The sequence below is a fragment of the Ostrea edulis genome, chromosome 8 (assembly GCF_947568905.1).
Source record: "Ostrea edulis chromosome 8, xbOstEdul1.1, whole genome shotgun sequence".
In the NCBI taxonomy this organism is placed as follows: domain Eukaryota; kingdom Metazoa; phylum Mollusca; class Bivalvia; order Ostreida; family Ostreidae; genus Ostrea; species Ostrea edulis.
In genome coordinates this window covers 45,194,829-45,209,793 of record NC_079171.1, presented here as the reverse complement: position 1 = coordinate 45,209,793, position 14,965 = coordinate 45,194,829, and the positions used below count along the sequence as shown (strand labels likewise).

Here is a 14,965-nt window from a genome sequence, read left to right as displayed (position 1 = left end):
AACACCACGCCCTTTCCTCCGTTCCTAGGTAAAGGGCGAGGGGTCCCGATTACTGTAAAACTATGGCGGAACTCTCAAGTTTAGGAAAGCGAAGCAAATCTGCAGATGAATCGTGTAGCTCATGGAGTACACCAGTAAGTGTTAAGAAAAGGAACTATGGACTTCCATTTACAGATAAATTGGAAATTCCTCCGAGTGTATCATCATGGACACGTCATGTTGCTAACAAGCTGGGAATCGTCTACCACAAAAAGCCAACAGATGTAGCTGAATTTTTTAAAATATCGGAGGGAAGTCGAGAGTTTATTTACCCTTTTAAAGGAGAAAACAAACAAATTCTGGATTCATTAGTTTCTGTTACGCAAAAGAAATTGTGTAAAGCTCGCAAACTGAATGGGACAGTATTTTCAGAAGAAGCTGCACAATGTATTTCCTATTTGCATGCTGCTGCGTCTTTCCAAGAGATTATGGCAGATTTAGACAAGTTGGAGAAGGAAGCATCAAATCAGTCGAGCGAATCAAGGTGAAGTGTTGACATGTTTTATTGTGTGACTGTAGGTTTAGATATGGTGTCCGAATAGGGCCATTTGCAAAAGCGTAACTGCGTGTAACACGCTCTCACACCAACAAGCAATGCACCTTCGCGTTCTCACACCAACAAGCAACACACCTTCACGCTCTTACACCAACAAGCAATGCACTGACAAGCAACACGCCTTCACGCTAACACAACTTTACACAACTCGCTTTCGCGCTGTCACGATTTAACACAACTTTACACAACACGCTGTCACGCCAACAAGAAAAGGGGCTTGCTTGTTGGCGTGAAGTTATGTTGTGTAAAGTTGTGTTAGGGTGACGGCGCGTTGTTTGTTGGTGCAAAGGCGTGTTGTTTGTTGGCGAGAGAGTGCCAAGGTGAGTTGCTTGTTGGTGTGAAGAGTTGTTTTGATTAACGTGCAGTCACGCTTTTGCAATTGGCCCTATCGGGACACCATACCTAGTGGAGAACACAGCCATTGTATAATTCCTATCAGGGTGGATGCTTTACACAGTTTAGTTTGATGGTGTAACCATGTCACCAACTTGCACTATAACAAAGTCTCTTTAAATGACTTGTGCAAACAGCTGTTCTAGATATACCAAAGATATATACATGACGATGCCCATCAAAGATATATACATGACGATGCCCTTCAAAGGAAATTAAAAATTAGTTTAAAATGGGCATTAATTGTTGTCAAAGTTATGCTGGCATTGCACTCGAGTTTACCCTGTCTCTGAAATATGTCGTATAATATATATACAAAATGTCATAAATGGGAAAGCTGACGTGAGTTCACAAATGGGCATGATTCCACTTTCATCTTTAACTACAGCCATATTAGTTCTCAATTCCTATTGCTATACTTATCGCTACACACCAGATATATATAAGGGTGAGAGCTCCATTCACACTCCACTGCATTCAAGTATTTCATTCACCCAGACAGGTTACAATAGGCGCAGAGATTTGTAGAAACACATTTTGAAGAAAAAATGACACTGTTATTGAATATATCCAATATAACACCAAACAAAGCAGACTAATTGAAATATATATCAATGAATGATAATCGTCGTTACAGAACTGCTATGTCCTCGTAGTCATGGAAACCATACACTGTAGTAGATCGTACAGTGACAGCATGGCCGTAGGAAAATGGCGTGTGTATTGTATTTTGGGGAAACTGATAAAAATGACCACACTTTGTTACTTGCTTGGATTTATTGTCACATATTTACTGTGTTGGGTAGAGTGTCCGGGTCTACAATAGTAGGTAAATGGCATACATGTTTGATGTGCACGCACAATAAGTAGGGCTGAAATTATTCACCAATATATATCAACACTGTTCAATGTAAATGTTTGATTCATTGCCTTGGTCTTTGGTTCAATACATTTTTGTAAATTCAGGTTTGGGTAAAATATATCAGTCTTGACCAACATACTTAACTATTTTTACATGCACGAGGAGCAAAATAGTATCCAATAAGCATGATCTAATTTCCGAGTTCAGAGATCGTCAGTAGATCTCTTTCATCTACTTCTCAAATAGCAAGTAGAGCTGGAGACATACTTGACCAGTCGTGGAGATGGAAAACTCCGAAACGAATAGACCCCTGTTGTCATTTAGAACCACTGGGTCAATTTCAATCAAAATGCTCGCGCCAGTAAGTGAGAAAGTTTCCTGGTTTACTTTTGGAAGTTCGGTGGTCTCTTCCCAAGTACATTGTATCTAGGTTCCACCAATAAAAACTGGGCACCACCAGATAAGGCCAATTCAACTTAATTGATAGATTATCATCCCCGCCCGCCCCTCAAAAATTGGCCCGCCCCGATTTTTTTTTACTTTGCGAAATATTTTCAAGTCTGACTCCGGTATTTACACTTCTTGTTTACATTTCCGGTATAGGAACAGGAAAAGCCACGCAAAGAAAATAGATCTATGTGGTTTTCTTAATTTCTTGCATTCTTACTATACGTAAATCTTGAAGAAGTTAGGTATATTTCTGTTACTGTATATCCTTAAATTAAAGCTTAACCTGGAATTAGTGTATGGAAATAGCATAGATTGATATCCATCTGCCATTAAATGATGCGGACCTGTTGGAAAAAAACTCATTTGTCTCTAATATTTTTCTCAGAAAATAAAAATTAAAAAATAAAATCCTCCCACCCGCCCCATTATTTTTGTTGACCCTGGATGATAATCTGCTAATTAAGTTGAATTGGCCTAACCGAAAATTTTTGAATGTGGCGGAAAACAGCAAAAAATCAAATCAATCAAAATGTTCACATTTTATTTCAAGTAGGCGATGTTGATTTCTCGTTTATTGTATGTCCATGATGAATTTATCCATTAGTTGAGCCAAGGGGAAAACCTTCAATGCAGAAACAAATGCTTATTGGACAATGTATTGAATGCTTTTTTCTTTTTATGAATTAGATATCTTAGAAGAAGTCACATCAAACTAGAAGAATTTTTCATGCAGCTTAACAAATTCTACATAAAGAGAGGGGATGAGCTGTCCAAAAAGCTAGTGGAAAGTGAATTTACAGAGTTGCTAGCAGGATTTTCAAGAATTTTCTTTCTTAACGTTGAGTAAGTTTTTCACATGTTAAAACACAAGTCCTGCAAATTTATTATAGTACAGTTACTGTATCATATGAATTCAAATTTTCTGGTTTTGAGACTATGGATAACTCCGATATAGGGCTCATGGCAGGTGTGACTGGTTGACAGGAGATACTTACTCCTCCTAGGCACCTGATCCCACCTCTGGTGTGTCCGCGGGTTCGTTTTTGTCCAACTCTCTATTTTGTATTCCTTAGAGGAGTTATGAGATTGATCACTGTTAGTTATGAGATTGATCACTGTTCGTTATCTTCACCTTTCATAGTACAGAAAAGTGACTGTATCGTATTAATTCAACTAGTCATAAAGAGAAAAAGAGAGGAGAGAGATTTATATCCTTTAAACTATATTTAATGAACAGCTCATTGCATATTATGATATCTGATGTTTTGATTCCAATTCCGCTCTGCCAACATCCTGTACAGGGTCACATAATTGTTTTTAGCTCACCTGAACCAAAGGTTCAAGTGAGCTATTCTGATCACATTTTGTCCGGCGTCCGTCTGTCTGTCCGTAAACTTTTCACATTTTCGACTTCTTCTCCAGAACCATTGGACCAATTTCAACCTAACTTGGCCAAAAGCATCCTTGGGTGAAGGGCTTTCAAGTTTGTTCAAATGAAGGGCCATGTCCCTTTCAAAGGGGAGATAATCACAAAAATGCAAAAATAGGGTGGGGTCATTTAAAAATCTTCTTCTCAAGAACCACTGGGCCAGAAGAGCTGAAATTTACCTGAAAGCTTCCTGACATATTGCAGATTCAAGTTTGTTCAAATCATGGCCCCCGGTGGTAGGATGGGGCCACAAGGGGGGGATCAAAGTTTTACATACAAATATATAGGGAAAAACTTTAAAAATCTTCTTCTCAAGAACCACTAAGCCAGAAAAGCTGAGATTTACATGAAAGCTTCCTGACATAATGCAGATTCAAGTTTGTTCAAATCATGGGCCCCTGGGGTTGGATGGGGCCACAATAGGGGATCAAAGTTTTACATACAAATATATAGGAAAAATCTTTAAAAATCTTCTTCTCAAGAACCACTAAGCCAGAAAAGCTGATTTTTACATGAAAACTTTCTGACATAGTGCAGATTCAAGTTTGTTCAAATCATGGCCCCCGGGGATAAGATGGGGCCCCAAGGGGTGGATCAAAGTTTTACACACAAATATATAGGGAAAAACTTTAAAAATCTTCTTCTCAAGAACCATTGGACCAAAGAAGTTCACATTTACATGAAAGCTTTCTGACATAGTGTAGATTCAAGTTTGCAAAAACCATGGCCTGCAGGGGTAGGTTTGGGGCCATAATAGGGACTACGGTTTTACATGCAAATAGATATGGAAAATCTTCTGATATGGACCAAGGTGACTCAGGTGAGCGATGTGGCCCATGGGCCTCTTGCTTTGATTTGCCAAATGGAAGAGATATTGCTGTAGAACTATTTAGATTCTTGAATCTGATTGGATAAATTTTTATCTTTATACATAATTGAAAGTTTGCTGTTGTGTGGCCCTGTATGAGTTGTTGTAAGTTGAACTCGGCTATTGGTTTGGTGATGCGGGCGGGTGGGTGTCAACAATTGGTTTCCGGATATTGTTGGGTACCAAGTAAGGAAGACCCCTATAAATTTTGGAGGAAAATGGTCAAAGGTCAAGGTCACGGTGATTGAAAATACAATGAAAATTTCAGAAAAATTTGGTTTCCGGATGATAATTTAGAAAGTGTAAATCCGAATCAAATGATACTTAAAGATATTGTTATGTACCAGGTAAGGAAGACCCCTATTGATTTTGGAGAAAATAGGTGAAAGGTCAAGGTCACAGTGACCGAAAATAGATTTAAAATTTAAAAAAAATTGTTTCGGGAGGATAACTTGAAAATTTGTAATTTGAATCAAATGAAACTTGGATATATTGTTGGATACCAGCAAAGCAATGGCCCTATTGATTTTGGAGGAAAAAGGTCAAAGGTCAAGGTCACAGTGACCGAAAATAGATTGAAAACTTCAGACAAATATGGTTTCTGGACATGCAATAACTCGAAAAGTTTAACTCCAAACTCCTTTTAAAAATGAATTCACAAGAATTTATTATATTATATCCAACAATTAGTTCTTCACAATTATAAATATGCCACATCATTCCTGACTTTACAATGTATCCCATGCAATTTGGCTCATGCACCCCTGGGTGCATATATTGATTTTAATTTAATTAGATTGATTCATAATTTAATCAGATTGATTTCATAATTTAATTAGAATGATTTCATAATTTGATAAGATTGATTTCATAATTTAATTAGATTGATTTCATAATGTATTTGTCAGCTGTAAAAAAAATTCATACTTTGAAGTATTAAAGCGACATTCATGATTTTCCCAAAAATTTTGCTAAATTCACTTTTAATGATCAAAATCTACTGTCAAATGTGTATTAAAGATTTTACAAAAAAAATTAAGGTTAAATACATTATCACAGAAGCTCATTGTAGAGGGTTTATAATTTGTTTTGTAAACAAAGATTGCGGTATGTTATTGTTTATGAAATTTTCAAAAGAAATGAATATCGATCTAACTTTATTTATATTTTTCACATTTCAAGCATTCTTTGGGTAATTTTTAAAACTTGTCATCGAAAAGTTAAAATCTGTAACCATGTAAAATTAAGATGCTGTATATTACAAAATTAACAGTTCACTTGTTTGTATATATATACATTAAAAGACTTGAGTCCTTGTTTACAGAACACAGAGTTAAGTCTAAATTATTGCTTTTCTTGCATTTAGAGGGTCAAAGGTTTGGTTGTCAACATTAAATGAGTTATATTTTTAATGTTTAACATAAAAAATCAAAAACATTTTATCAAAAATTGTGAACCAGTCCCATTAAGGGTGCAACATATGGTAATATATGCTACAGTTCAATTCATGATACGTTACACTACACCATGGGTTGGTGTTCTTGGTACGGATCAATTTGAACCGTCTGTTTTAAAATTATGTGTATAAATGGCTTCCGGTAATGGAAAACAATTGGTTCCAACAAATTATTTAGCATTTTAGATTCCATGGAATGGAAAAAGATGGTAGATCATCTTCATGTTTCAATTGGATCTTTCTAAAGAAAGATATGTAGTTATAACAGTAAGATGCAATTAAACGATGCCAAAAGCAGTGTAATAGTTTATTTGATATTATTCTAGCATCCTAAAAGTATCGTGATATGTATTATATCTTATTGTGAAGCAAGCACCTATTAAGTATCTAGCAAACAAACCGAGTGCAAATTAAAAAGGAGATTCTCATTAAGGTGGTCTTTGATTTAGGCCAGTCTTTACCTCCCGAGAAATTTTATTAAAATTTTATTTAATATTCATTGTTTAATTAATTGTAACGTTTCGTTGAACTCCGCTTTCTTGCTATTGTGTTCACTGAGTGGTATTACGCCTCTTTTACTTTGTATAATTAATTTTGAATGATATTTCAGGGAAGTGACCTGTAAGAGAACTATGAAGATTGGGGATATTTCAGCTACAAGTGTTCCAGATCTCTGTTTCTGGGCCCCATTTCCGCTGGCGTATTTCACATGTTACAGTATTGGTGTTGTTACAGTCACAGAGGTAAGTCCTCAAACCTTTATGGTAGAGCGTAGTCTGTAAAAACAACCAGATAATCACCACACAAGAATACATTAACTAATTATTATTCGGCCTGTATATTTAATTACGAATAGGTGAAAGTAGAGCAGAAAGAACAGGGAGATGACGAGAGCTTTGACATTAGTACGGCAGTTTGTGATCAAGTTCTTGGACAACATGCTGGGGAACTACTGTTGGAGATACGAGACTCGGCTTTTGAAAATGTGGCTTTGGGAATTATTTGTATGCAGACAAAGGTATCTATAGTGTGAAGTTGGTGGGATGATGTCTCATACTTCTAAATAGATTAGATATCAATGATACAAAATGTGTGTTGAAATTACATTCCAAAGCAGACTGCAAGGTTATTAAGTACATGAGTCTCTTTAAGAAATTTAATTACGCTTAATTACTGCAGCTAAACATTGTCAAATAATGTGTTTCACTTAATCAAGGCATAATTTTTAGGTACAAATATAAAAATAATGTTTTAAACTACTGCAGATTCAAGTTTGTAAAAATCATGGCCTCCAGGGGGTATGTTGGGGCCACAATAGGGACTAAGGGTTTTCATGCAAATATATATTATATGGAAAGTCTTCAGATAAGGGCCAAGGTGACTCAGGTGAGCATTGTGGCCCATGAGCCTCTTGTTTTAGGTCACCAGAGTAAACTTGGGTGACCTATTGCAATTGGTTGTCGTCTGTCGTCGTGCGTTAACAATTTTCAAAAATCTTCTCAGGAACTGCACACACATGTAAGAAAAACTAAATCAAAATGCATAGTGATGTAGAGCAGGAAGGCCTCTAACCAAATTTGTAAATTACATGATCCCCGAGGTAGGGGTTCTGACCCTAGGGTGGGGCCAAACTTACTATATATAGTGTTTATGTGTAAATCAGTTCAATAACATCTTCTTTAGTGTTATTGATACTAAATTGAAACTAAATAGATATTTAGAAGGAGGAGGTAGTCCTTTACCAAAATTGTAAATTTGATGATCCCCAGAGTAGGAGTTCTAACCCCAGGGTGGGATCAAACTTAGTATATGATATTTATGTACTAAAGTTTGCTGATACTAATTTTTTGTACATCCTTTTCTGCTATTCCTAAGTAACTTATGAATAGCAGAAAAGGATGTACAAAAAATTTAACAACCAAGGGTTTTGACGCAAGGATGGGTCCAAATTAGTCATATCTTTTAATGTTAATACACCTATTAGGCCAATTAAAATTGATTGATAAAATATCATCCCCACCCACCCTGATTTTTTTATTTTCGCAGAAATTATGATTTCAAACAAACTTGCTTCCCAGTGACATGAGTGAATGATTAAAGTCACAGAATGTTGGTTTTAAGGTAGTACTCTACATCGTCATAATGGCTGACTTCCTTTAAAAACATGGATGAAAAAATCGATATCAGCAATATTTGTCTTTTCCTTTTCCATTTAAATACCTAGCCGAGTAGCTCAGTAGGTTTGAATACCGACTACTGAAATGTAGGTCGCAGGTTCGAGTCCAGCAGGGGTTTTAAATTTTTTTCAGATTACCTTCTACTAAAACTGTCTTTTTTGACAAAATAAAGTAAATTTGAAAATTTTCAACTTCAAAATATTGTTGTACATATCCTCCACTTTTCATCTACATCAAATTTCTTTGGTGTAGCATACCTCCTTAAATTGATTAACACTTTGTGTGATGTGTTTTGTCATTAATTTTTTTTTCTCGGGAAATGAAAATCAAAAAATAAAAGTCCTCCCACCCGCCCCATATTTTTTTGTGACCCTGGATGATAATCTACTGATTAAGTTGAATTGGCTTTATCTTATGTAAACAGTCTTCACGAAAACATTTAAAAGGTGCTGGCCAGTAGGACCAGTGAACTGTCTGAATTCACTGGCCCACAGTATGTAAATTTATACCACCATACCAATATTTACCACACTAAATGTCCATTTCCTGAGCCGTAACCAGGGTTGACAAGAATTTCACCCTTTGGCAGCCAAAATATCACCCATGCATGTCCTCCTAGTAAATTGATTGGCAATATTCTGTTGTGTACATTGCGGATGGTTTCCGCGACACATACTAATTTGTTTATTTTCTTCGAAATTCAATTTAAAACTCTTTCGTGGTGAAGCCATAGCTAATTAAATTGAAATACTTTTCTGATGTAAAAAACAAGACCACAGTTCATAACTTCATATTTAGTATGTAATTTTCTTGTTATAACACACCCCCCCCCCCCCCCCCCACCACCACCACCACCCCCCACAACAAAGTTTGGGGGGGGGGGGGGGGGGGTATACTAGAATCGGGTTGTCCATCCGTCTGTAGACGCAATGGTTTCCAGGCTCTAAAGCGTTATCCTTTCCACCTACAGTCACCATATCATAATATGGACTACCCATGGGACGAAGATATTCCCTATCAAATTTGGAGTCAAAGGTCAAGCACACTGGACATCTAAGTAGCAATATGGTTTCCGGGCTCTAAAGCGTTATCCTTTCCACCTACCGTCACCATATCATGCATTTGGACTACCCATGGGACGAAGATGTTCCCTATCAATTTTGGGGTCATAAGGTCAACCACACTCCTAGAGAAGAGTTTACCCAAGGTTTTATCATGCCCTTTCTTTTTTACACTCAGGAAACAAGTAATTTGTACCTATTAACAACACCCTTTGGGAGACTGGGGTAAGCGGGGAGCATTCTTAGTGAGCATTGTTCACAGTACATGTACCTCTTGTTTATTTAAGGTATTCCATGTACATGTGTATAATGAAAGGATAATGAACAATTTTGAAGGATTGCAATCAACATAATTGTTTATTGTTAAATAATGATGAATGTGAAGTATTAAATGAAATTCGCATGACTGTTAAATGATTAGAACCTGACCCTTTTGCACTTGAGACTTTGTAAAAGTTATTTATGTCTTGTAAAATAAATTTCACTTAAAATGTGTTTTTCTTTGCTGTATGTGTGCACCACCTTCCCGGCACACTTTTAGTTGTGTGCGACTACTACAAGTATTTACTTAATATAGAGAAAGCTTAAGCTCCATTATTAATGCAATGCTGTGTGAGGCGATGAAGTTTTTACTACGAATGCTTCATGTACATGTACTCAGTCACAACTGAACTATAGTATACATAAAGCAGGTGCTTTGAGCAAGCTCACAAAAATAATACCCCATTCAGAAAATCTCTAGTCATGAATATATCCTTATCTTCAACTTGCCCAAATGACCTTGGGTCAAGGTCATGTCATTTGCAGATCATGTGCAATATGTGTCAAATTTTAGCTTTCAATCATTAATCTTTTCAAAGTACGGCCATTAGAGGAATTTTCCTCAAAGTAACATAAACTTGCACAAATGACCTTGGGTACAAATCCAGTCTATGCAAAAGTTTTTTGGACCACACAGGACATTCGGTCCTGTGTAATCAATGATCACACCGGACCGGACCAAATTTTGTCAGACCGAAAAACCTAATGTAAAAAAGAGAAACACATGAAAATGCAAAACCGAGGAAATCTTATTTATTATACTAGTAATACTATACCAATACCAGGGATCCCTCCCGCATAATACTTTAAACGGTCCATGTGGTTTAATCACATTCATTTACGTATTTAGATTTGTGTGATATTTTTTACTTATAACAAACATTTAATTGACTCCGCGTCAAAATAATAAAGCTTAAAACCGAATACTGAGACATCGGACATTCTGGTCAGGTGTAAAAAATGACATATCGGATCTGAGGCACTGCACATCGGTCAGGTCCGACGGTCCGATGTCTTTCGCATAGACTGCAAATCATGACACACCCATGGGTCATAATCCTTTGTGTGAAGTATGAGCCTGTAATATGTCTCCATTATATAATGAGGGACAGGGAAAGAATAGTAGACTTTTTCTGTCAATGACCTTGGCTTTGCAGATATGACCCTGGGTCAAAGTAAAGACATATTTTTAGGTCACTGGAAATTCTGTAGGACAGTTATGTCCATGAGCAATTACACAAGGCTGTGGATTTTCTACAATTTAAAAAAAAAGGGATTGTTGCTTTTGAATTGGTAAAAGATATAGAAATTTTTGTCAAATGGGAGCAATTGAAACAGTATCGTTAGGAAATAAGTGATAATTTGATTTGATTGTTTTAATATAAAAATTACTTCAAGGAAATATGTTTGGTGAAATCGATTTGTAATGGTGAATGATTTGAGTCTAAATTGATTGGTTTTACCAGAATGTACCCATTACTTTGTATTTCATTTTTCAGATAATTTTTACCCATTTGGAAATCGGACAAGAGCACTTAGCCATGATTCAGAGAAACGGTGATGTTGATGGCAGATTTGAAGTAGATGGACGAGAAAGTGGAACTATTTATTATACTAAACCTTATGATTATATGAATGAAAGTGACAGGAGTGAAATACTGGAGTTTTTGTTCTGGTTAGGTCTTCATTCACTTCCAGTTGTCAAGAGATTAAAGCCTAATAATTAATGCCAAGCTCGAAGAAATAAAACAGATCACCAACATTAGAATGCTGTGTGAATTTTATTTGGTTGACCGTTTTCAACCTTGGGGTGGTCATCATCAAAACAATTATACTTAAAATGGATTTTGGCTGTTCTTGGCACCCTGATTTTGACTAGCGATAACTCTGTTTACCTGATCAAGATATAGGGCTCAGAGCGGATGTGACCGGTCGACAGGGGATGCTTACTCCTCCTAGGCACCTGATCCCACCTCTGGTGTGTCTAGGGGTCCGTGTTTGCCCAACTCCCTATTTTGTATTGCTTATAGGAGTTATGAAATTGATTACTGTTCGTTATCTTCACCTTTCATAGGGAAGAATCTATAAAAAAAATGTCTTCTCAAAAATTACAATATGTACAGTAATATTATGTCAAGATACATGAAGCGGTTCGGCTTGATATTAATCAAGTGCCCCAAGGGTCATTCGCACCCCCTAACTAAGTTAGCTTCAGGGGGTTCAAAGTTCAACACAGTATAATAAATGTGTAGGGAAAACTCTTATGAAATCTTCTCAAAAAATACCATGCTACAATTTGTGATATAATGATGAGAGCAGCCTGATATATTGAATATTTAAATTTGCTGAAACTGACCTTCAGTGACTCAGATGAGTGATGTGGCTGATCATGGACCTCTGGTTAGCTATGCTTCTGGATAATGAGTCTATTGTGGGTTTGTCTCTATATAGTGATGTTACAGATCGAGTATAACCTCGACATATTTTCAGCAAAGTCATTGCCCTGTAGATGTTTTCTGTCACTTGAGCTGATTTTTCGAGTCAACCTTTTCAAGGATGTATGAAATCTGTAATTAGTATGTTCTTTTTGATATCCAAAGAACACTGTAAGTATGTCTTAGTAATAAGTAATTGGATGTTATTCAGTTCTCCGCAACAAATCAACAAAACAAGGAACAGCAATATGAAATTCTATATTAAGTGCAGGGTGTGTGCGTCAGTAATTATTAGGGTTAAACAGTCATTGAATCAATGACCTTATTAGGTAATGAAGTATTCTAAACGAGAGGTTCTACAATATGTATGCAGGGCTTTTTCGCACCCATTCTCATTTTCATCAAAAAATTCAAAATACCGACGAAGTATTATAGAGTTCCTTATTGTTATGTCTCCCCTTCCCAGAGGGGGGACATATTGTTTAAGTGTGAATTCTTCTTTTGCTGCTCATACAAAGTTTGCATCCAGGCAATAACGTTTTTGTTTTTTGACATGGACGTGTAGTACTTGGGTATACCATGATAAAACAGTGTGTCGCTTACCATTTTTGATGACCTTGACCTTTTATGTAAAGGTCAAATAAAATAATAGAAAATTTTGTGTTTTTTTGTCCGGCCCATAACTTTTTTTTGTCTTTTGACATAGGCCTTTGATATTTGGTAAGGTTAATTTACTTTCATGTGTTCTCAACACTGTTCCTTGGTTGAAGCACATATACATATAGGTGACTGTTATGAACTGTAAGTCTTAATTTTCCACTTTAAACATGATCCCTTAAAAATGTTTTTAAAAATATGGAAAGGGAAAACATCAGTTTTAGTGTGCTAAAACGAATTCTTCCAAGTTTCTAAATGATTCTTGTGCTACGAAAGCAAGGAAATGTTTTATGACATGTTTTGAAACACGTGGCATAGGTTGTAAAGACTGCATGGATTGGAAGTTTGTAAACAAGTAGGTTGAGAAATCATTGAACAAAGTAGCCTACATATGATTTAAAGTTAACAACCCCAAAATTTACCTGTGCTGGGATCAATGCCATGCGAAACTCTAAAATTTCAGTAAGTTTTTCAGAGACTGGAAAATCCAGAAATTGAAGATATAGATATTGCATTAAGATTATTCGAGATATAATTGATGTCTATTTGATACAACCCAGAATTTTGATTGATTTCAATATTTCATATCTAGGGTAGACCCCTAACTCTATCGATCAGATCAGCAGCCGACTTTCTTCACATTCCTTGACAGTAAAATTGTTTAAATAAAGTATTAAATATCAAAATTAATGTGGTTCTGATCATTGAAAGTGCATAGACCTAAATATTTTCCTGCATTTGCAACATTCTGATTGAAAAACAATCAATTTGTGATGACTCGTGCAGCCTAAATGAGGGAAATACATGTATAACAATTTTTTTCCATTGAAACTAAAATCATAGGTTTGTATAACACAACCATTGAACAAAAAATCCCTACAGTATATGTCCGTTAATCATTGTCTAATTAAATTTCGATTGTTAAATGTACCTCGTTCTTTGGTAAAAAATTTGGCCCAGTAATATCCAAGAGCACAGTCAACAATCTCATTTTCTCTATCAGGCAATCAATAATGAACACACACAAACAACCCCCAAATCATGAGGCTGGTAAGTGACATTTCACTCATCTGCACATTTTCCCACGTTGGATATCAAATCTCAATCATGTTCTATCTTTGATGTGACTCAGTGGTCATGATGCAATATTCTTGCATGAGAACTTGATGCATAGTAAAACTTGCTCTTCATCAGATATTCCTTTGCAATCTCTATTGTGACTCAGATGGGATGTTAAAAGGTGCCCCATATCAAAGATCACAACCCACTAGGCACGCAAAAGATCGTTTCATTCATTTTCGAAAAAAAACAATATGTACTGTGAGCAATGCTCACTAAGAATAACCCCCGCTTACCCCAATCTCCCAAAGGGTGTTGTTAATAGGTATAAATTACCTCTTTCCTGAATGTAAAAATATGGTATGCCTTTGTAGAAGAAAATGGAAGATATAGTCCGAACACAAATCCATGGCATAAACCTATAATTTTGACCTTGAGATCAAAGGTCATGAAGGGGTCATGAATGTACATGACACATAGTCTCATGTTGATACACCCATGTCTTATGGTATGACTATGTCAAAACCCTATAATCAATTTTGACCATGAGGTTAAAGTTCAAGGTCAAATAGAGGTCATGAAGGTACTTGACACATCATCTCATGGTGATACACTCATGTGTCAAATATGGTTTGCCTATGTCAAAGAACAAAAAAGTTATGGCCCTGACATGAATCCATTGTAAAAACCTTTAATTTTGACCTTGAGGTCAAGGTCATATGGAGGTCATGAAGGTATATGACACATCGTCTCATGGTGATTCACTCGTGTGTCAAATATGGTATGCCTATGTCAAAGAACAAAGAAGTTATGACTCGGACACGAATCCATTGTAAAAAAAGTTTTAATTTTGACCTTAGGGTCAAGGTCATATAGAGGTCATGAAGGTACCCGACACATCGTCTCATGGTGATCCACCTGTGTGCCAAATATGGTATGCCTATGTCAAAGAACAAAGAAGTTATGGCCCGGATGAATCTGCACAGACAGACGGACAGACAGTGATTCCTATATAGCCTACTTTTTATAACCCCCGAACGAAGTTCTGGGGTTATAAAAAGTAGGCTCACAGGGTATGGCAGGGAAACTCAAACAGCAATTAAACATATTTCAATAAGTTAACTGCCATAAAATGGCTAAAATATTGCCAAAACAGTATCATTATACCATAAACAAATCAATCTATTGTGACTTCCGCCTAG

At 36.2% G+C, this 14,965-nt stretch overlaps 1 protein-coding gene across 2 annotated transcripts; it reads left to right on the top strand.

The window, feature by feature from the left end:
* Window positions 1–11,377, top strand: LOC125661348 (uncharacterized). Of its 2 annotated transcripts, none has more exons than XM_048893331.2 (5): window positions 1–523; window positions 2,988–3,143; window positions 6,664–6,796; window positions 6,910–7,071; window positions 11,112–11,377. In XM_048893331.2, exons 1-5 carry the CDS (start codon window positions 63–65, stop codon window positions 11,337–11,339), a joined length of 1,140 nt encoding a protein of 379 aa, XP_048749288.2. In that variant the 5' UTR covers window positions 1–62; the 3' UTR covers window positions 11,340–11,377. The 2 variants fall into 2 exon arrangements, with proteins under 2 accessions (XP_048749288.2, XP_048749290.2); XM_048893333.2 differs by having other exon boundaries at window positions 19–523; window positions 2,988–3,077.
* Window positions 11,378–14,965: the final 3,588 nt, after the last annotated feature.

Bases quoted from the DNA above. Each gene is read 5' to 3' on its own strand.
- LOC125661348 (XM_048893331.2), top strand. From the start codon at position 63: ATGGCGGAACTCTCAAGTTTAGGAAAGCGAAGCAAATCTGCAGATGAA. The intron at 524-2,987 runs GTGAAGTGTTGA...TTTATGAATTAG, and splicing joins AATCAGTCGAGCGAATCAAG to ATATCTTAGAAGAAGTCACA. The intron at 6,797-6,909 runs GTAAGTCCTCAA...AATTACGAATAG, and splicing joins GTGTTGTTACAGTCACAGAG to GTGAAAGTAGAGCAGAAAGA.